The sequence below is a fragment of the Anticarsia gemmatalis genome, chromosome 7 (genome assembly GCF_050436995.1).
Source record: "Anticarsia gemmatalis isolate Benzon Research Colony breed Stoneville strain chromosome 7, ilAntGemm2 primary, whole genome shotgun sequence".
Taxonomy (NCBI): Eukaryota; Metazoa; Arthropoda; class Insecta; order Lepidoptera; family Erebidae; genus Anticarsia; species Anticarsia gemmatalis.
Window position 1 is genome coordinate 9,030,371 of NC_134751.1, and position 24,674 is coordinate 9,055,044.

Here is a 24,674-nt window from a genome sequence, read left to right on the forward strand (position 1 = left end):
TCTTTTTATAGCAAAAAGATGCTTTCTTGTTTTTGGAGTTCCGTAACAAGGAATCTTTGTACTTGGGCCTGCGACAAGCTTCGGACTGCTTTGTTTTTATCGGTTCTAATTTACTTCGAATAATCGAGACCGGTAAAGTTCGAGATGTGTTGAAATGCGTTGGGAGAAATATGTTTCTTGCTTTCTTATTCTAAGTTGCGAAATATTTTCTTTTAGTACTATTTGTTAAAAGCTTTAGTGTTGCGACGTTACAATATGGTATAAGAATAATTAATATTATCAATTAATTATCCTAACGAAGATTTTCCTTGTTAATTGAGGACTAGTACTTTAACAGTAATTAGCTTTTGCGATAACGATGTTGCGCTGAAGGCTTTAGTCTTGTCGAGCTTTTTGTTTTGAAAGTATTTTATCTCTTAATACTTTGCGCGAGCAAGAATTTTATCCGATCGTTACTGGATTTATAAATCTGCAACCAATTAGCAGGTGCTTAAGAAGACATATTTTTATTTTATTTAGACTAAACTTATGAACTTCTAATATTCTTATTTTTGTATTAATTTGAATAACGTAATATAAAATTATGCAAATAAGTGCAAAAAAATAACATATCTTTTTTCGCAAAAATAAAAATCTTGTAATAATATTAAATGGCGCTTATCGATGTCATCTTTCCGTTCTCACAATTTTTGTTTTACTCCGCGTCCCTGTTTGTGTTTATTTTTTCCTCAAACTCAATTAGCTACCGGTTATCTTAATCAGAAAGTTTTATCGATTCGAATGCTTCTGTATATGTCAACTCGATTTATTCGAAACAAGTTAAATCATTTGATGTTGAATCCAATTAGTATCACTTTCAATCACAAATTAACTGATTGTGTCAGTTTCAATCGTTAAAAATAATTATCTAATTACGTATCTAACTGTATAGTTAACGAAAAACAGTTAATTATATAGGAAATAAATATATGTAAAAGTACCAATAAATACATATTATGGAAATAAATAAAGTTCATTTAATATTTCAGGGAATTAGTTATTAAGTAACTGAATTGACGCAATAACTTTGCGGAAAAAAAAATACATTTTCCTCAAATAACTTTAACTTTTTTGAATACTCAGAAAATTATGGGGTTATCTTTTTATGGAAATAATGACCTAGGCAACAGTTAGTCAATAGTTTTAAATATCTTCTATTGCTATTAAAACGTTTAAATAACTTTTTGCCGTTTTGTGACTCATAGAAAATACAATAAAGATGACTCTACATTGTTAACGTCAAAAATAATAAAATAATGTTATCTATTTCTCAATTTTAAGACCAATATCTTTATTTTATACTAAAAATATTAAAACATCCCTACATTTCTAAAAATACGTAGAGACACCCAAATATTAGAATCGTTGAATAAAGTTTCGGAGCACGGACTTACACCAGCTGTTATCTGTCTCTATTGACATTGCAGCCGACTCCGGAAGCGTAGAGTCGGTTACGAAATATGACAAGCGCGTTATCAAACCTCACTTAACTCTATGTGTATTGTATGTTATTATGTTTGGACATATTCATTGTTACTGTTAGATAGAGATGTCGATAACCTCAACAATGAAATAGTTAATACGAATAATAATTTGAAAAATAATTTTAAGTTAGAAATATGTTGTGTTTAAGTTTTTGTAAGACAGGTAATAAAAAATTACTTACATAATTATAATCTTGAATGGCTTTGTGTAAAGTTAAATAACTTTTTCTGAAAATAATATTTTCCTAAAAACATGGATCATACTTTTTCACTTAAAAAATTACTACACTAGGTGTTAAATTAAATTCTTAATATTAAATTTTGTCTCAAAAACATCGCAGAATTTAACGTTGCATTTTGATAAGCAGTTAAACTTTTATTCGTATAAAACTTTTAAAAACTTCATTACTTGCAAGTTATATTATTAATTGCACCTTACATTAAAAATAAAGAACAGCTCTATCAAGACTAATAATAGAAACATATGTGGAATTTATTAATTTTAAATTATTTTATAACTCACAGCGGAGGCAGTAAAGTTTAATACATTTAAAATTTAATTTCTATTGTTAAGCCAAAAGATGAATGATGATGATAAGCGTCGTAATCCATACAATAAACTAATTAGTAATTAGTTTAAAACGGTATAGTCGGTGCGTGCCGGCACTCTACTGACTTAATAGTTTTTCAAAGTGTACGAGTCCGGTGGTAGAGATCATTAAGCGACTCTTCAAACCTGTCGCCGCATTACACTAATTGACGCAATTAGAGGGATTGCCGAACGGAAATAAAAGTCGGCTCACCTTCATGAAACGCCGGCCCAGCCAATTAGCCTAGCAACTCGTAATTAGCCTCTTCAAAACACTCTTTCGCTCGATTAGTCTTTACACAGTTAGAAAAATTCACAACGCACAAATATCGTGTTCATTTTCGCGTGTTCGGAAAAAAATGTTTTTCACAGCACTGAAAAGTTTTCTCGCGAACGCGTGCGGTCGCTTTGACGGTGAGAACAACGACGTGCACTCTCGCCGGCCGTCACGGAGCGAATGCGCAGCTCGCCTCGTAGCGGGAGGAAGCCGCCACAGTCACACGTACAGCCAGTGCCGCCAGCCTGTGCGAGGCGGGGTGAGCTGCCCTTCCTTTTCCCGTACGAAAGCTCCGCACTTGTGGAGCTTTTCGCACAAAACTGGCGCGCCACTTGCGCCCTTTTACCTTTGGAACGACGCTTAACTCTGTAAGTGGGCAGATTTTGCGCGGTATCGCATTTAGGCCTAAATAAAAACGATACTGAATCAAATTACAATCGGTCCACTGCTCTACTATATCAAAAATAATATATTATGTTTAATAAAAATGTTTTTCATTCCCTAATTAGTCGATCACTAATTAGAGCGGCTTCTAAAAAATCCATTTCGTCATAATAAAAACATATTATGATCTATAAAAGATTAATAACAAGATTTTCCTTAATCTACATTGTGGGTTATTTGTTATTAATAAGAGTTATTACGTGTGTATTACTAGACTGCAAATTATTCATCGCAATAACAAGAACTGCAATGTAAGTGTTTACATTTACGTATAAATAAACGTAATTAGGCACAACTGGTTACGTGTTTTGTGTGAATTTCCTTAACATTGAACAAGCATTTCTAGTGAACTGACTAGCAATTATAGACTCAAAGGCTGAGGATGGTCATTCATCATTGATAAAACTGGTCGGTGACATCTCATTCATTGCATTGTGCAAGCCCTGTCCCCATCGCAAGACAACACAACCCTATATTTTAATCCGCTATTGAATAATGACTGCATTTGAAAGACTACTTTGAGTACCTTGTAATTAAATAAGTTTCATAAAAATACATGTTCTGTTTTGCTGAAAAATATATTTAGCTTCTAACGCTTGATCGCAGTAATTTAATTTATAAGCTTAACTTAGTCAATATTATTGTCATTAAATGATAAAAAATCTTATTGTTAATTTGCGCTCGATACCATAACAAATAGGTACCTACAGGGTTGCGGTTTTCCTCCTCAGGGTCAACTTATGATAACTGACTACATAATAAACATAATAATTATTATAATTTTGTTACATTTAAAAGGAATGCTCTACTAATTAAGAAATAATCAAGGCATTATGGCCTATTTCATTTAATTGCGGATTGATAGAAATGTAACTTGCATAAAGTATTATTTTAATATAACCTAGTAGTTGCATTCAAAAGATATTTGAATATGATAATTGCATCAAAGTTTATCACGAATTCTAAATACGCAATAAAATAAATCACGGTAACCTGACAATTAGAGCATATTCATGTTTTACTTGATCTAATCACGGGACAAAATAAATCGTTTGCACAAGTGGCGGTCCGGTCCGCACTAGATCCGATACAACACGGTCTCATGCGGTCTCACTAATAAATAATACAACGATGTACTCGATAAACGTGTGACTACGTATAAAAAGTAACATAAAATCAAAGCATTAACTTAGCTATTATAGACGGAGGCACGACCGTAAGCCGTAATATCACAAAAACGTTATAAATGCATTATTCTTCACTTAGACCGGTACCTAGCTTGTTATCATTTTATGGTGGCACTTCTCCATTGAATCAATTAAGCCAACGTAAAAGGGGTGCAATAAAGAATGATTTATAACGTAGGACCATAATAGTTTTTAATTATATTTCAAGAGGGTACATAAGTGTGTGGAAAAATGTTAATATCATGTCGTAAACATGCCTCAGAACAAACTCTTAGAAATATTAACTCAGCCGCGGTTTACCAAGATTTGTACTATTTTTACTCTAGTTGCTATTATCACAGCATGTGGTCAGTAAAGTAGGCAGTATTCATACCATCAAATGCTTGCTGTACGCGTGTTCAAACCCAGTAACAAGTTATGCTCAATAATAAGGCCTTAGAATTCGCAATTGATAATACAAGTTAACACTTAGGTGAATACGTTTAAATTGCGTACAAACAAATCAAAACGAACGCCTTGCGTTCTGTGTCAATTTGCGATCCATTCAGTGCACGTCCCGCAAAAATCAAGGGTGCGAAATGTAGCGACGGAACCCGTATCGATGTGCGCACCATTGTGTGGACGAATACAATTAACTTACGATGAATCCACTGATTTTGCATGTTGTCCATCCTTCATAAATATTGCATGCTGCTACTGCATCTGTTTTGTTTTAGATCTGTGTTTAGTCAGATTCACATGCCTAAAAGTATTTTCCATTTTATAAGAATAAATATTGTGCTAAAAGTCCATATTAATAATTATAGGCTGGAACTAAATTACACGAAAATGAGAAAGCTATTTTAATTTTCAACCATTAATTTAATTAGTTTTCTGGTGTAACTTTTTTTTATTTATCGCATCCATTAAAGAAATGTTTATAAACATGGTATTATGAAGAAATTTTAATTACGTACGTAGTTAACTTTTTATTTACGCTAACTGACGACGAAACGCATTTATCATTAGAGCTTAACAACGAACTACATGCGTACGTCAATTAAATCTTGTGAACGTCAAACTAACAAGTCGGAGAATATGAAACTTGTCTAATACAAAAGTCATCGATAAATCTTGCCAACATCACTACAAGCGACCCGAACAGGGTTGGGGGGAACGTATTGACGCATTCATTTTCTATACACATTTAATTTATTGCCGAGTAACTCGAGACATGTACGCTCACAAATCAACCGAGCTTTTACGCGTTTTCAGCGCCGTTTTGTGAGCCGCTCACTCGGAAGCACCCGCTCCACCAAGGAAGGGTTATTGTAAAGGACCTTTATGAATGAACAAAAAGTTAAATCTTGTATTGATGGTTCAAATCTCATAATGCCCTTTCATAAGGCCCAATTTCAATGACTTTTAGTTTCGACACGGCTTAGACGCCCCTATACCCAACCTGATTTGATGAATAGCGCGTAATTTTCATTTCTATTTAGTACCACTAGACAAAAGTAACCTGTTTCAGTGTGTGTTGTTTTTATTGTGCGCATTATTACATTTTATATGAAACAATAATTGTTTTGTTGAGGTCATCACATTAAAAGTAGAACGACGTAATCTACTTAGCGAACCTTACATTAATTGAAGCTAACATTATATATAAATGTGTAACAATTAATTGAATCGACTTCCTGATTTTTCTACGTCAAATACAAAACATTGAGACATATTACGTGCTAAAACTAAATTCCACGAGTGAAACAAACAATATTTCTTTCCAAATAGAATTATAACCTAAAGCTTAAGCTTATCCGGGGCACAAAAAACGTCGGTGTCGGCAGCTTTCATTGAATTCGACTTAAACCAATTAATCACTCTTATCAGGTTGTTTCCTTGGAGTTTTTCGACAAAGGGATCGACGGCTGACCATTGAGCTGTTGTTGGGGTAAACGGAGCTACCATTGTAGCGTTTTGTGAACCGATCTCGGCTATTGTTGTGAACTATTGTGATGGAAACTGATGACGCCTTCGACCGAGCCGTCTAAGATGACGATTAGTCTTCGGGCTTAAGAAGTTTAATGTTAGATAACGTGATATATCGCTTTTAATTTGCACTGCGCATTTGTCAAAGAATGTGTAACTAATATGTGACAACACAGAGCTACTGAATACTATGGTCTATTGACAGAAAGTTTTATGAAACATGATTTTATGTCCCCGCAACTCATTTGTTAAGCTATCCATAAATTCAAAACCAAACAGTTTCTCTCCTAAACATACTTATTTTGTACCATTATTAAAGTCTATAAGAACTCAACTGTTATAATTGCAGTCTAAATCACCATGGAAACAAGCATGGAGGCTTAAACACACACCGATCGCTTCTTAAGAGTTTAAGACAGAGACAAAAAGCTTTGCCTTCAAAAACATCACAAGCTTAGCAGTTTGGAAAGAAGCTCACATCCATTATGCGGCGCTTAGCGGGTCTTCGAGTCTTCGCTAAGAAAACAACGAAACTGGAATTTGCATAAATTAAACGAAAGCACCTTTCGCCAGTTTACTGAGTGCGCTAATGACTCGAGTCTCACGCGAACTGATTTCGTATCACGTGACGCGCTCTCGAATTAACTGTGACTGACACAATTGGTCTTTTTATTATTGTTTTAGAAGCCTATTTTATTATGTAAGAGGCTTAAGAAAAGTAATTTCGGTGTACGTGTAGTAATCAAGATAAGCCGGTAGAACGCAGCGGATAAGGCGACGGTCCCGCGGTTATTTATTACACGGAAGTTTATCTTCGTATACTTTATCAAATATAAGTCATAATACTTATCACTGACCTGCCTGTACAATATAAATCACGAGCGAATGAATGTTAATAAAAGATTAAAATATAATATAATAAGTTAAGCTAAGTTTAACGGTCTAATTCGTATACCTATTATTCCAGCACCGGTCAATCATGTGCGTCCTTGCTTCAAATATTGAATAAGAAACCTCCATGTTTTTTATATCTTTCATCATAATATAGTAGTAAACAAAAAATTGTTACAAAATTACGAAAAATACCAATTATCTACAAATTAAATTATCTATTGTGAAAGATAATCTAAAGAAACTACTGAGTCGCCGTGATCTCGATAGAGGCTGTAGTAAATATCTAATTACGTGTAAATAAAACAAAAAAAGCCGATGACAATTAAAAAATAAGGTCACTATGGACACAGATAACCTTAAGGTGATAAAACGGTGCATTTAAGTGTAAAATAAATGTTAATTTTTGTTAAGTGTTGCGGTAGTGGTACAAAAACAACAATGGCACGTCTAGTACGCGTGCAAGAGCCGTGAAGCTATGATTGTCAACAGCCTACTGATTACTGAAAAAAATAAAACGCTTACCGAATTAGGTACAGATATTTCGTTATAACCATTCTTACATACAATCTTATTGATAGTATTTGATAGATGAACGGTTGAACCGTTTCTATGTCGGTTTAAAAAAATGTTTTGAACATAAAGTGCACAGACACTGTATATTAAAGACTTTTTAACGTCTACTTACTCGTACTTACTTATACTAAAATACTTTTAATTTAAAATCTAGAAAAGTCAAAACGAAAGTTGAATCCTGTAATTATAAATTATCCCCTAGGCAAATTTTGGGGTTAACAATACAATTTCAAAAAATTGTACCACAAAAACTAAGTCTAAATGCATGAACAATAACGTTATGACAACCATTGATATAAAAGCAATAAAAAGTTTGAAAGCGTCCCTTAAAAATCGTGCGAATCGAATCTATGGTACCAACGTGACAAATCTAAAAATTATGTACGGGGATTTAAATAATGAGATCAATCTCGTAACCGGCGGGTGAGTCACGGATGCCATGGGAAATGTAAACAGTAGCGGGGGCTTACTTACGCTAATCCACAAATTACTTGATAAACAACCCACGTCGTTAAACTAAACCGCGATTATCAAGATTTAAGGCTAGATCTTACACTATTGAGTTGCTGTGATAAAGAACTACTGCCTCCGTTAACGGGATTTAAAGGATTTCTATTTATTACTTGTAAATATAAGAAGATTGAGAGGTGACGGGTATTACCCTGAACTATTGTTAAAAGGAAATATGTTATATAGAAAATTTTACAGTCACTGATTGGAAAAACCTGAATGAAGCCTTAATATATTGTATACAGACTAGATTACCCGGATAATGGAAGTGCCAAAAATCATTATTTTAAAATAACATAGACAAATCCAATAAACATTTAACATTAATCATACCTTTGTGCGGAAAATTACTGTTTACTTTTCAATGACAAACATTGTACCTATCAGTATCAATTTTCTAAACCGCAAACAATACACACCCATCAAAGCGTAATGAACTAAACAAATTCAATCAATATACTTACTGTGTAAATAAATAGAAAAACAGTTGGAAAAAAGAGCAAATGAAGTTGGTCCAGGGTCCGGCGTCACCGCTACCCAATCGTCCATTCAGCACGCGGCAAGGCCATAAAATTAAATAAATCCGTTATTTTTCAGAGTGAGAAATGTGCGGGTGGAGGCGCGCCGGTCAATCGGCCTGCACGATAACGGCCCACATTTGTAAAGATTTTGCCGGCCCACGCCGACCGACTATTCGCCGGAGTAGTGGCCATACGTTTACATAGAGCTATGCACGCGCGTAGATATGTAATTTAGTATTAAATCAGGTTAGTCTATTATATTCTTAAATATCGTTTTACTATTTTTTTAGAGAACTGTTTCCCGATATTTGGAGTAAATTATGTAAGAGTTTTAAAATTACATTATTAATTTAAGTTCAATCGTTCAGGATAGTAGTTTATAATGAAATTGCATCATTTACGAAACATACTAGTTCTGAGATTATTATGAATCATTCAAGGATTCCTTCCAAATATAAAGCAATGTTAAAACTATTATTAAGTGAGGAATAGCGGTATAATGATTGATTTCGTCACTGGTTTTTACCAGTCCATCAGTCGTATTATTAGTGTTTGTGTCATTGCGGTTGCAGATAACAACATTAATTAGTATGTTTTGTTTCATTCATAGTATAGACACTACATAGAGTAACAAGTATAATAGGTAAATATTTTAAATATTGGCTGCAGGTATTGGTAATATACCTACAAATAGCTGGCAGAATTTGAATTGTTTTAAAAACAATCTCTGGTTTTCAATGTTTCCTACTACTGAAACCTACTACAGCTTATACTAGCTACGCATACTAACAATGAAAGTTAATTTCTGATTCACATTTATAAAGTCAGACCAACCAAACTTGTTTTTTTAAATGCAAAGGGAAATATATGTATACGACGAGAAAAACTAACTTCCTTTATTAGTTCAATCGTCTAATATAAAGTTACGAACAACAAATAGCCCCCGGTTTCTGAGGTACATTTAACAGTAGTTTATCTATTCAATAGCGTCAAAACTTATACAAAAAACACTCTATTGAATAGATAAACTACCGCTAAATGTACTCAGAAACCGGGGGAAAGAAATGCAAACAACAAATACATGATATTTTATTTTGGTTTGTCTATGAGATACTCCGCTCTGTGTACATCATAAGGCGCACACCACGCTAGTGGAGCTAAGCTGCGAATAAATGAAAATTGATTTTAAGATTGCGCTGGTCCGCGTTGACAAATACACCGGCTTCGGCGGCCCACGTATTAGCTTAACTCCCTGTCGTATAACCGCACATTCCCACAAATGTAGTAATGTACTGCAAACATTCTATTACATTCGTTTGTTTAACATTTTAGTAAACGTCTGTTTTACTTTTCATTCTTTCTTTTATGTATTCTTAATATTTTAAAATAGTATGTAGACTAAGCTTTACTTTAATTTAGATTAAGATTTTAGATTTTCGTTTGTTCAGATTAATAATCTAATTGACATCTTATATGAACACTTAGGTGTATAGTTTCGTAAAGCGCGTTTTTTTTTCAGTAATTACTAGACGGATCTGCAGCTTTAATTCGCTAATACGTTTTCCATCCAGAATTTGTTTTATAGTATGACTGGTAGGTGTATGGGGACATAAAATAGATTTTTTATAATAATGTAAAGGTAAAAAATCGAAACATAGGTATAGTTGAATCGGAGCATTCAAAATCAGGAACCATCTTTAAATGTTTTAAAGAATGGGTAACAGAGAAGTGTTGAGCCTTTTCGCGACTGTCGTTTACTAAATAGCCCTTAGCTCGTAAGGAAATATAACACTTAGAACAACAGACAGAGAACACAGAACATGTGACGCCACTCATCTGCATCCAGCCGCCTCTGAAGGGAATTTAAATAGAGTTTAAAACACTTCTTTTTACGGACTTTTTCTCATTTGATATTTTCATAATTTTGTTTACAATAAGAATCTAAGTGGAATATTATGAGGAAGCTAGTATAAAAGCAATTAGTAAAATTATATATTGAATTAATAGAGTACAAGCATAGAAAAAGTCGTGACATCTAATTTTAAACTTTCAAAATTAATTTAAGAGAAGTTCATGAATTTATTTTCATTCTAAAATCATTGATAAGGCTTGATCAAATTGCCATAAATTGTGCAAAAACCATAACATTAAGATGATCATACTTGTCTACATAAAATTATCTGAAACACAAACAATGCTTTCCAAACACCCAATCAATGACGGTGCAATAATTTATTCGCAAAACATCTGTAGAACATGCTTAGAAAGCTGTCAATGAAAGATTTTACATTCCGTGAACCCCATTCATAATTCAGACGCACAGTGACTATTAAAATTATACCGAATTAAATGCACGTTTCTTTCATTGTATGCGTATTCATTTTAAAACCTTTGCGTAGAATTATGCAGCGTGATCGCATTACTTCACCGAACTAATTGTGACTATAATAAGGCGTATATGAAAAAAATCGTGGGAAATAGGCCGGTGTAATGAAACGAACAAAAAAACTGTCTGTTTCATATTGTAAAAGAGGGACGTGATTAAGTTTGGGGGTTTAATATCCGACGGGGATGCGCAAGACATAATGCACAAATAGACAAGGGTTGTCCTGTTCCGGCCTACTTTGAAACGCACTGTTTAGTTTTTTATAAGCTTTGGTTTAATTAATACTTTCTTAGAACGTTAATTTCAGGCTTATTGAATGCATTATACATATTGTTAAAATATTTTTTACAAGTTTTTATCTTCAAGTATCTTCGAGTATACAGACTATACAAGTCTGTATACTCGAAGATATTCGATATAGAGCTGTCTAGATTTTGATCAACAAATTATTTGTTGTATACAACTAAATACTAAATAGTATACAACTAAAAGTTACCTAAAAAATATAGCATAGATTTTCGATTAAGTTTAGAATCCAAACTGGCCTTCCTTAAAAGTAAGGAAGGTTTGGAAAGTATTAAACGGTTTACAATTTAATTTACTCCACTAATAACAAAACGAGGCAGCCCTACTAATTTGCCGTATCAACTGGCCAGTAGCGAATAGGACACGACCACCGAAACAGTAGGGACGCACGCCAGCTATTGAAACACTTATCATACTGTTTCACTTACAAATTGACACACAATTTTAAACCTTACCACACAGTAATAAGTATCTAAATAATATTTATTATAAATGGATACGAGAACATTTATTCTTGCGGCATTAGTTAGTAAGGGAGAGACGTGTGTATGACGTTATAAAATAAAATTGAAGCGGCAAGGGCACTCGACACGGATCTAATTAAATGATAAGTTCTAAGATATACATCATAATGTCCTTAAAGAGATCATGACTAAAATTCTTAATACACGGATGAATGCGAATCTAGGTCGAAATATCTTAATTAGATTTATTTGTCTAGATTCAGCTGCAATTTCAATGGAACTTTGAATAATAAACAAACTTTTAAATTATTTACCTATGTATTTTTTGACCTACTATTATGTACCAGTGCTGGACAAGGACATAATACTATTGCTACTCATATACCAGTGTCGCGAAGAATCCAATTTTTAGGTTCTTGATTGCTTGCTTTATGAAAATTGCTAACCACCTTTCCTTTTTACTTATACGTAGATATTTCTTTAATGCATTTTATTTTACCTTACTGTAAAGCCTTCATTCACTACTGGGTAGAAATCAGAAACAATAATGACCTGTTACGATGGTACTGTAGATGTAAAAAATAAATTAAACAATGGCTCTATTTTTCTGCAGACACACACCACAGAAAGGCTCGCTTTGAGGACTTCACTAGTAGGTATGTCACCTTTATAAAAATACACCGCCAACATGTATTGACAAAAACTGAAAACAAAGCTCTTTGATTCAACTCTCTACGTCAAAGCACAAAACCAAACATTTTTGTGTTTTACAAGGAATTTCGTTTCGGTACGAATATTTTGTTTGACTCGACTAACCTAACGTAAAGGAAATAATAATTATAGTTATCATTTGAAAGTTGTACAGCGAGTTTTGTGCAGAAGTTAAAGATATGATCTGTTATGCACCTGTTCAAGTTGTCATTTCAACAACAGCGTTCAAAAGTTGTCTAAACAAATTCGTAGACCATTTCCTTTACTTAAGCTGATTTGGCTACTTTATTTAGTTTTTTACTTGACAGAATTTTAAACTGACTTCAAAAAGAAGGAGGTTACCATTTTATGAATTTGAGTGTGTGCTTATTTTTGTATGTTTGTTACACAAATTCCGCGCCATTTCCGGAAGGTTTTTATATTATCTATCGTCATAGAAAGCTTGTACGTTTCCTGTAATACTATATAAATTTAATAAAGAGCACCTTTAAATAAAAAATACATACATTAGGAATTTCAATAATTATCATATTATTATTATATTTCCTAAAAAAATACTCTGCTCTCATACAATACTCGTAGTCGTCATCTTTACTAATCTTTACTAATCTTTACTAATCTTTACTAATCTTTACTAATCTTTACTAATATTATAAAGCTGAAGAGTTTGTTTGTTTGTTTGTTTGAACGCGCTAATCTCAGGAACTACTGGTCCGATTTGAAAAATTCTTTCAGTGTTAGATAGCCCATTTATCGAGGAAGGCTATAGGCTATATAACATCACGCTACAGTCATTAGGAGCGAAGTAGCAACGAAAAATGTTACAAAAACGGGGGAAAATTTGACTCATTCTCTTAGGTGACGCAAGCGAAGTTGCGCGGGTCAGCTAGTAAAAATATATAAACAACGGACATCCCCCTCACAATATAATTCGCACTGTTATTAAAAACCTTTCTCACGGCACTCATTCGACAGTTATATTAATCTTTATTTATTTAGCGACCGCGGACTCGAAGCCAAACTTAATGGTGTGTAATCCTGAACACATTAACACCAGAATAGAGATTAGGGGTCGATACGACCACGTCACGTATTAGTAACCACCATTAAATAAATCCCCAATACTCGCATTCGAAATCATCAGATTATATTTTAAATGATGCTATAAAACTTTATGCACTAAAAGTTGAAATGAGAATTTTATTATTAGACTTTAATGTATTTGATATTATTATGGAACAGATATCGCAAATAAATATAAACAGATGTAAGACTTTCAACTGGGACTTATAAAGAAAAAGTACTTAATAATATTACTGTTGAATTGAACCTGTCACTGTCCCACTGGGCAAGGATCTCCTGCCCGAATGAGGGATGGAAATGGGTCCACCGTGCTGGACATTTTCGGCATTGACTTTGCATTCCTTCAAGAACTCTTAGGCATGAGTATTTTCATCACGAGGTTTTCCTTTAGCATAGGAACGAGTGATGATTATTATTTTTAATACACAAATAACTTTGGAAGATCATTGGAGTGTTGCCTCAGGTTCGAACCATCGCCCTTTTACGGGGAAGGTGCAGGCTTAGTCTCAATTCAAAAATCAAATCAATTCAATTAGACATCAATGCATCAAAAGCATCTATTAGGCTGTACAGTACTTGTTTTCAAAAGCTGATGTCGCTCATGAGGTACATTATACGGGATTTGCGGCGGTTTGCGGCTGTTTGCGGCCCGATTGCGCCGCTGTGAGGCTGCGAGCTGTGCCCACAGATTGTAGATAACGCGACGCGTGCCAAATGATCGCGTTCCGACATTCGCGGCCACACCACTCATGACTATAGACCTATTGACACGTAGAATGTTCTAAATGTGTACGGCTGATACAGATGGTGTTAGAATATCAATGTAATATACTTGAAAGCTGGCTTTTGTGTTGCTCTTGGATCTCATGCACTACAAATTCATGATACTTATCACAATGTCAAATAAATGAAATTGTTAAGAATTCCTGTGAGTTGTTGTAAGTTTGATAAGGAAAGTAAAGTTTCATGTTTTATTTTTATTATAACAGATTTTTTCTTTATTTTACATAATATCATTAACTAGCTGACCCGCGCAACTTCGCTTGCGTCACATAAGGAGAATGGGTCTAAATTTTCCCCGTTTTTGTAACATTTTTCACTGGTACTCTGCTCCTATGAGTAGTAGCGTGATGATATATAGCCTATAACCTTCCTCGATAAATGGACTATCTAACACTTAAAGAATTTTTCAAATCGGACCAGTAGTTCCTGAGATTAGCGCGTTCAAACAAACAAACAAACAAACAATCAAACAAACAAACTCTTCAGCTTTATAATATTAGTATAGATAGATGAATTATCTTTGTTCCCAGTTTGCCATTATCCATAAGATTTTATAGATATAAACTCCAACCCTCGTTCAAGTTTATGAGAGACAATTCGTGTCCTCTTATTATTTTAAGACTTTATGCAGGTTATAATATAACGCTGTTTAACCTAAAATAAAATCATTTATTTTGATCTCATTCACAAAAACATATGTTTCAGTAATTTGTAGCACCTCTACGACCGAGTAAGTCTGTACTCTGTAACAAGTAGGAAATGGTCGCACGCGCCGCCACGCGACATCGAGATCATGGTTTATCTTCACTCCACGCGTGCGCATGACTCTTGCACTCACTCTTCAAGGGTCAGAATGACCCTGTTTCCTGTACGCAATTAATAGTAGACCATTATATATCAAAAAACTAACTAACAATAGGAGATAACAATGTAGGCTGCAAAGGGTCAGTCGTGAATGACTTGTCTCTGTCATCAAACTCAATGATTTTTTGCATTAATCAAAATTAAATAGAACTATCAAAACCCTTCTAACTATATGTCATTTGCATGAGATGAAATCTCTTCTGTACTAAGCTTTTGTAAAAAAAAACATCGAAGAATTTCCCAATCACAGTATGTAAAGTATGAGACTTTAACCTATTTTGTATCATAATATAACCATACTTCTGTTGGGTAACATTTTTAATGATATTCGACCTTCAACTATCTCCATGATAGATTTCATAAAAAGAAAACAAACAAGCTTACACGTTTATAAAATGAGTATGGAAGTATAAAATTTTAATATGAAACAATGAAGTACTTGAACAAGTACGAAGAGAAGAGAGACATCGTTACCGTCAGATCTCCAATAACCCGTACCGTAAATACCTGCATAGCTCGCGCGCCACACCGCTCATTTGTACAGCCGACATTTTAATAATCGCATATTTTTATACAAGCTGCAGGCAGTTGAATATATTCAGGATTTTTGACAAATTACTAAAGAAGCAAGTTTATGATACGACAAATTAACAAGTTATTTTCTTTTACTGACTAATATTGCCATAGCTGAATCGGAAGGTATTTAATTATGTTGACACGTGGTTTCGCATTTATCATTTAAAAGTTTTTTTTGTTGACAAAACGAGAAGCTAAAATACAGACGTTTATTTCATTATTAAATCTGTTTCTGCCTTCGTTCTAGAAAACAAATCAAATAATTTGCTTGCCCAAATATGGTGTGGTATTGATAGAAAACCAAGACCATACGCAATCTATATATATCTCTACCTATGCATTCATTATGACATCGACATCGTGCTCTCGTTCTTCGAACAAACTAAGAAAGTAATTGAATGACATACGGAAGTACTTATAATAAACTTGACTGACAGATATAATTGACTCTACGAATAAAATATTGTGTGAACCGGAAGTGTTAGTACATCTGTTCAGAAGTTTCAAGTAGGGATCAGACACTGATTTCACTTTTCAAAGTTACAAAGCAAATTACTAGGTAAATGAATACCGAAGTATCTATAACTTGATTTTCATATAAACACTCAAAAGAGGTTCAAGATCTTCATATGATTTTGTAACTTTTATTTTTGTGAGAGAAAATATTTTTTTCAAATCTTTCTTTACTAAGGACTTTTAAATCCATGAGCTTAAATCAGTTCCATAGTAATAAAACAAAATTATCTTCACAGTTACAGTTATTGTTTAAACTATGAGACACTTAACTTTATCTTTTGTGATTTACTTAGTCCCCAGTTTCTTAGTCTAAAATCAGGACATTTGCAAAATATCCTGTTTCCTACAGTTACTACAACGCACGTGTCGAGTCGCATCCCACGGGCCGTACGCTGTGTCTTTAGAATTTTAATTAAATTGTTCATTGGCTCAATTAAATCGATTATTAAAACTCGAGTCGAGGGGTGAATCGTAACGATTGTTACTCCATACTTGGGAAGCAACATGTCGTTGGCTACGGGAAATCTAATTGAATCTGTCGTTATTGTGCAAAGACTGGTTTATTAATTAACCATTGAAGTGAGTACAAAATGTTTGTGATGAATCCGTGGAATGAAGTAAATGGGAATGTGTTTGCGACGAGTTCACTTTAAATAATTAAGCTTATATTGTTGGTATAGAATAAAGTGATCTTGTCATTCTTGTTTAATGTAGTCTTTTAAAACTTAATTAAGATACATCCTTTTTAGTAACTTAGTGGGTATAGCAAGATGTTTTAGTACAAATTATGCAGTTCAGAAAACTTAGTGTTTAATGTAAACAATCTGGAGTAGATATTTTCTTAAGACAGACATTTCCATAGCTTTATCTTGGACCGGTTTATCAAAATTCTTTCAAAACTGACACGAGACGAATGGGATTACACATGGGCTTTTATGGAGTACAATAAATTAGTTCAACGTGTCATACAAACTAGTAACAGGAACTGTATGACAATTTAACTAGAATAAATTGCATTTGGCAGTGATTTGAAGCGCCTCCTCATAACGAAGTGGCAGAAATAGCGCAGAACTAAAGACGCTATGAGCTGACGTTGTGAGTATATCTGGCAACGAGCCTATTACTGGCATCCAATTATTTTACCGCATGCACCACTATTAATGGTTTGCTTAAAACAATTATAAATATATGACGCAATAGGATTTGGTCCTGTTACCCAAGCACGTTTACAGACATACAAGCATCGGACACAAAGTATAACCAGAATCTAGCTATCTCTGGAGTACACTCGAATAATTTATTGATCCGTGTGAGAATCTTACCTCCCGAAAATTTTGCATACAAATACACACTATGGTGGTACGGCTGTGGTAATTCTACATACGATTTTTCTATCATGAATCTTTATTTGACTAGCCAACTCGTACACTTCAGCTCACGAATTTTCTTCCATAAAAAAATTCTGCCTTTAAGATAATTTTACATAAACAATTAGTCGAATTGATTGCACTGTTCTTGAGTTTCGCGCTTAGCAACACATTTGACGATTAATTTATATAATAGCTACTATATCAACACGGAACATATACTCCAGTGGTATTATATAGGAAGTATAAATTGAGAACAATTAGTGTTGGCTATAAATTGCCTGTAACATCACCACTGGCTCCCGGGGGCGTCATCGACGTTTAATTTATTGTTTCTTCACATCAACTCATTTACTTCTATTACTCTTATTAAGATAATAAAACGTTTTATAACCATTTACTTTGGCAATTAAAAATATTTCCTATACTGTATTTTCTACAGTCGACATTATAGAATTTCGAGAATTTGCCATTTAAAATGTACTTATTCATGTGGTTTCTACGGTACCCGCCAGAAGCACTGATCAGGTTTTCATACCAAATCTGTCGATAGCTAGCCCGTTATCGGTTGTGGTAGATAATCGAGCAACTGATTATATACTACATGAACATCGATATTTGTTAAACTTTCTCGATAGTTTAATGGAGCAAACTACAGCAATTTGAACTATCCCTATAAAGAACGATATCCCAGTGAGACATCTTAAAATTTTCTACAAATCTGGTTTATAACAAACAACTTACACATCGTCGTTACAAATTATTAGGTGTGACTCCTTGATCAATCTCAATTAGCCTCATACCCAATATTACACATTACACAAACTATTGCTTTAGTTCGATTGATATTGCAATTGCTTCTCACCGAGGTTCGCAAATCCATTAAGATTGGACGTAGCTACAGCCAAAACAAGCAAACATGTAATGTTCGTGCACGTTACAACATAGCATCAATTTCACGTTTCCATATTATCAAATCACATTCAAATAAACGACAAATTAAACTCCCAAATCCGAATATATTAGCGTCGATATGTTGTCGAAACTTCAGTAACACATGTTCTTGAGCGTTTTGAAAGTTTAAGTATAGGAAAGGCGCGATCAATCACTAACAATGGTGGAAAGGAGGTGCACCCTCAAGGGAAAAAAACTTCAACGGGGTGTAGGTGATTTATCGGTGTAGTTAGAATTATAGCCATTTGCAATTGTTGGCGTGGCGGGCTTAGCAAACAACTTGAAGATAACGACTTGTGGGAAACGGGACTGCTCAACTTCACGCATTTTTTTACTAACATATATGTAGATCAAATGGTTTGATTAAACGCCATCCACATTCCACGCCAAAAAAAGGGCCATCAAAGGTGTTAGTAGGTACTTATTTAGTTTTTTTAAAGGAATAGTCATTATTGTTGTCGAATAATTCCGCAAGGAAAAATAATCAATTAATAAACGGATTTATTACCTGGAACCAAATCATCTTCTTAAAGCAGGATTTGAGAAATCATTTACGAGCAGGATTTCAAACAATAATAGATTTTTCTTACCTTTAAAATACTTCTTTGCTTTGCAGTTCTCCGCTTGGTTTGAGATCGTTCACTAAAGGAGTCGACAGACGACACCCACGGGACGCTTCGACGACTTCCCCCAAACTTTACTGAAATGTACGTCTACGAGACTTTTTCCAATCTTCTTAAACTTACTTAGGTACTATTTGACAGTTCTAGAGATGTGTAAATATTTGATTAAATAACAAAAGTAAGTTATCGCGTTCCTGTAACTAGAAAATATTTGGTTGAGGAAAACGTTCACTGAAAATCTAATGAGTTATTATACTAACTTCGTATATTCCAGTTCCTACTTACATATATAGGAAATGGAAGTGTTTCTAATACAAATAAGCTAAACTTGATCATAGATTTTTTTTTTGCCCAGCAGACAAGCTAAGTGTAAGGTGTATAAATTTTAATAGATGTTAATAATATAGATACTGTTACTTCGTAATACTGCAGTTCGCATATATAAAGCGTTGATTAGATGTGAGTGACGACCATGAGAGTCCTTTCGGCAATAGTAAATACCGCAATACTCCTCCCCACACTAGCATCCGCACTTAAATTCTATTCGTAATCGAAATACAACCCAATCCGGCGATAACCGAGCCAATCACGACCACGAATGACATTACAACAACCGTAATATAAGGCAAAACGTTAATGTGGTACACACGCAATCAGAAACAGTGTAGTGACAATAAATGCTCCTTACTGAGTTGTAATCACCGGTCTGCCGACCCTTAACCCTCGCTCAAGTTAACACCGACAGACGCGGGGGTCGTCAAGACCGAAAGACATTAAACTCAATGTAACGCCGCGGCGGACCCGTATGGCCGCTCAGCGATTATCTTAAAGTTAACCCTGTCGTTACGATCCTTATTTGCGGTTGCACCGAGCTGAGAACGCTCCCCGCCTGTTAAGTTAGGATCACATGAAATTATATTGGGAGGTAAATTCGACTTTAGAACACGTGGTAACTGCAGCTTTTCAATGAACCTTGTTTCACACCCGGTGATCCTTACTTGTAATTCGCATTTATTACTATCACTTTTTCTACAAAAGTTACCGCAGGATCCCCGTGATCCAACGTTCAGTAATGGATAATCATACCAAATTAATACATCAATAAGTCTCAGTAGTTAGAGAAACTAAATCGATGTTAGTATCTTTGATTTCCACAAGAGGCGCTGTGCAATCTTAGTTACAAAAAATGTTCGAGCTGTTGTTCATTAAAACTGATTTATTCGCTGAATTAAACAGCATGTAAGTATCCCACAAGTTCACAAGCATTATTCACAAGCTTATAACGTGCTAACAAGTATCCCTGTAACTATTAAATCATAAAATGAATACAGCAGCTTCTTGTTAACGTGTGAACTCATTACATTTTACATATCATTATTTTACCGTATTGATGATAGGCTATTAAAGTCTCGCTAGCTAATCAGTTCAGTTCATTAGACAGTTACTTGATGCAATGATTATACAGTACTATTGAATAAATTAATAAATTACTGGATACGAACATGATCTGCTACAATTAGAATATTAGTGCAAATCTAGCTCTATTAACTTTATGAAGAGGGGTACTAACGCCAGTCGTTAGAGCCAGCTCGCGACCAAGTCTCGTACCTATGCCAAAACGGCGAACATTAAACTGTAAAATGCGCATACACTTACTGTAATTCGCTGAGATCTAAAGATTTCTATACTTAGACAAAGTTCCGAAACTGACGGGTGATTTTCTATTGAATTTTGTACGAAAATCTCCTCCAAAACGCCTCTAGTGCCCACCAGAGGAACTATTTTTGGAGTTCGTTTAAAATGTCATACTCTCGATACTCAAAAGTACCGTCTGTACAGCTTCGGGCTACAGTTAAATAAATTATTTGCACCTGTGTTTTAAATACGTATTTCAAAATTAAATGCGAATGTCCATTGTGAACGCGGTCCAAGTAGTTCAGTAGTAAGAGGAACAAGTCGCCACAGCAGTTACAATGTTCACCGAATGAGATGCGACTCGGATGGCCGCTTTGCGTCTCCACCTAGCCATTTGTTCGATATTGGACCGTTACAACCGAACGATGCACACGTCAGCTTCGATTACCGCTCGCTATTCTTATAGCTTTGTTTTCAATGCCCTATAAAAGCGTATTTACCCAGCGATTACTGAGCACATTTTAACTGTACTTTACTACGAACAACACTGTTGGTTTTCGTGGATGTTTTAAATGTGAATAGAATCGTTTTATTATTACAAATAATGAAATAAGTACATTCGTAGGCATGAAAAAAATATCATTTCATTTTAAACAACAATCTTGGTAGGGTCAGAGACTTATGGCATGTGACCAACTCTACATTATCACCGCTTCGCATATTTGTAGATACGAACCACCCAGTTGGCCAGCTGAGGGTTGAAGGAAGGGAATGATTTTCAAAGATGAATAAATGAGTCAACAAATAAAATGTTACTATTTTTTTATTTTCTCTAAAATGGGACAAAACTGAATGAATTTAATATTTTTCCATCATTTCAATATACTTGACGTATTCCTCTCCCAGTCCCACATCTCGATTAATGAGGGGCACTGCGGTATTTAAAAGAAATGATTCAAAGTCACTTAGCTGAAAACTATGACATGCTTGCGTTATTCCGTACGGTCCAACTTTTGTTGCTCCAGAAAAAAATCTAGTTCCAAAGTTTGGGTTTGCAGTAAAACAGTTGACTATAACTTCTTGTCCACGAATTGCGTCTATCATTAAGTTGATGAATTCGTTAATAGCCCACGCCATAGCTAAAGTTGCGCACTCTTTGCCATGTTTTTGAAAGACGACTTCAGTCCCTGCTTTCCTCACGAGACGAGTCAAAGTATCTGCTTTATAAGGATCCACAACAGTTGCACACGGTGCCATGTTCGAGAACAAAGGTATAATTGTGTCATCGGAATGCCCTCCTATAACAGGCACGGTCAGGTCTAACGGATTTATCTGAAGGGCTCTCGCAGTAAGCATGCGAGCTCGTGCTGTGTCTATATGAGTTATGCCGAACATTTTGAAAGGATTGTAGCACCCATACTTATACATAAGAGCGCTAGCAAAAGGTACCACGGAATTTAAGGGATTCGTTGCGATGGCTAGAAATGCATTGGGGTTCTCGTTCGCTATGGCTCGGCAAAGTTTTTGCACAGCAGGTGCGTTAGCTGACAACATTTGTTCTCTAGTATAACCAGGCTTGCGAGGTACTCTATAAACCATGACAACCAGGTCAGAGTTGCGAATAGAGTTCTGTAAGGAACTGTCTCCGGCCCACGTGCGTACTTCTGGTCCGCCGGGAATGTGATTCAGTTCCATCCCTATTCCTTTAACCTTGCAATCGTCATCGTATAAATTCAGTTGATCGAACTTATTGCTTTGTTTCAGTAAGATTGCTAGATTTGATCCTACGTCGTTAGTTGTACCGACTAGAGATACCTGAATGTTTCGCTGCGGTGAATAGTTTGTACACACACAAGACTTTAGTGTGTAAGATAAAAGATTTTTTATTACTTTGCGGCCTAACATCTTCTTTTCCCGGTACTATTAATAGTTGAAATTATTGTATAGAATGTATTTTGATTACATTGTAAATAAATATTGTTGTAATGTGACTGGTTGTGACGGAGTTTGACACTGAAAGTAGCATAATGTATCATATAATTTTCTTGAAAAACCTTCTCAACAAAGAGAACGGTATGAATAAGAGGAGACGAACTTAGTAATGCTCCACACATTTATTTAACGGTATGAATATGTACAAATTGTCAACATCTCTACTGCCATGTAGTTGGCATGCAAGTAAGGTGCCCAATTTTTCATATTAAGCTTCATACTTAGATACCCTATAGAAAGACAGTGCATCTACAGGTTTTAACATTCTTTTTGCTAACCTATTTTGACAATACTGTATCAACGACAAAAGAATAACTGTGACTATAATAGACAAAATACAAAATAACTGTCACATGGAATTACAAAACACGTTTTCTGTCCCTTTGGTTTCGGCCTCAAATCTCAAAAATAATGCAAAATTCATCATAACAAACCGTAAACACATCCAACGCAATGTCCAGCAAAGCTTTATTAGTGAGAAAGATTGCCACACCTCTGTGTGCAAGTATCAGGCATCATCAGGTGACTGTGCTGGGAGCTGCGACCGACATCGGACAAACAATCTGTCTGCTGCTGCGCTCGCAGCCTAATATAACAAGACTGATAGCGCACGACTCACTAGTACAAACACAGGGCGTTACGCTGGACCTCTCGCACATTCCGACCAATGCTACTGTCAAAGGATACGTAGGAAATGACACCTTGGAAACAGCCATGAAAAATTCCCAAATTGTTATAGGAGCTGGTGGAACTACACGAAAACCTGGAATAACTGAAAAACTCTGGTTCGCTACGAACACAGAATTCATAAAGACGGCAGCCAGAGAAATATCTCGATTAAAACCCATGCCTTTTGTGGGAATAGTTACGGATCCGATAAACAGTCTTGTGCCAATGGCTGCCGAAGTAATAAGAAATCATGGTCATTTTAATCCCAAGAAATTATTCGGTATTACTAACATTGACGTGTTACGAGCACAATCATTGTATGCAGCCGACCACAATTTGAATCCTAGTCAAGTTTATGTGCCCGTTATCGGTGGACATTCAGAGAAGACGTCTATACCTCTACTATCACAGGCAAATCCATGTTCAAATCTCAAACTAGGTGTAGCAGAACAGTTTACTACAAGATTTCAGAAGTCCAGCGATAGCGTAACGAAAGCTAAAAGAGGGTTCGCACCGGCGCTGTCGATCGCATACAGTGCATTTTTGTTCACGCGCAGTATACTTGACGCTTTAGACGGTAAACCTGCCTCCGTGAACTCTTTCGTCGAGAATAACGACTTTGGCACTGAATATTTCTCTGGGCTGGTACATTTAAACCAAGGCGGTGTTAAAGAAATGCAAATATACACTAAATTATCACACTACGAATGTTATCTTTTAGAACATAGCATCAAACAGCTACGCAAAGATATATTAAAGGGAAAGAAAATACTGGAATACGCATAAGTTTATCCTCAAATTCGTCGCAGCTACTTATTTTACGAATAAATGAATTCTCACCCATTACATAATGTAACACTAAACTGTGTAAATTATAACCAAAAAAATTGAAAAATAATAAAACAATTGTTACCAATTTACGAATATTTATTTACATAAGATTCTTACAATCACGTTTTTACAATGTACTGCTCAACAACCTAAGGAAAAATAATCATATCACAGAGAATAATTAAGATACATTAAAGTTAAGGACAGCGTCCTTTCTTACATAAAAACGTTGTTTGGTTAATGCTAAATTGTTGTCTTCTCTTTTCAATATTTAAAAAATCCTGAATTAGAAAAGGACGGACAATAGATTCTCCGTAAAACAACTTGTTAACAACCCTTATATTTATGTTAGTCGGAACAAAATTCATTTTATTGACATTAACTACATCTAACCTATATTAGGAATCAAATACTGAACACTTCACTTT

General features: G+C 34.8%; 2 protein-coding genes and 1 pseudogene across 2 annotated transcripts in view; 1 reads left to right on the forward strand and 2 right to left on the reverse strand.

The window, feature by feature from the left end:
* Bx (LIM domain-containing protein Beadex) overlaps window positions 1-2,601 on the reverse strand; it is a 47,989-nt gene extending 45,388 nt beyond the window's left edge. Inside the window, exon 1 of the mRNA XM_076115977.1 lies at window positions 2,327-2,601. Coding sequence (XP_075972092.1) covers window positions 2,327-2,332 — 6 coding nt within the window. The 5' untranslated portion in view covers window positions 2,333-2,601. The remainder of the gene's footprint in view (window positions 1-2,326) is intronic.
* A 19,011-nt stretch (window positions 2,602-21,612) lies between these two features.
* Window positions 21,613-22,741, reverse strand: LOC142974085 (malate dehydrogenase, mitochondrial-like). The gene has a single exon (XM_076116236.1). It carries the CDS (start codon window positions 22,657-22,659, stop codon window positions 21,613-21,615), a length of 1,047 nt encoding a protein of 348 aa, XP_075972351.1. The 5' UTR covers window positions 22,660-22,741.
* A 347-nt stretch (window positions 22,742-23,088) lies between these two features.
* LOC142973952 (malate dehydrogenase, mitochondrial pseudogene) lies at window positions 23,089-24,331 on the forward strand (annotated as a pseudogene).
* The last annotated feature ends 343 nt before the right edge of the window (window positions 24,332-24,674 follow it).

What these genes read in the sequence shown, in the direction of transcription:
- LOC142974085 (XM_076116236.1), bottom strand. Translation starts at nt 22,659, where the DNA reads ATGTTAGGCCGCAAAGTAATAAAAAATCTTTTATCTTACACACTAAAG.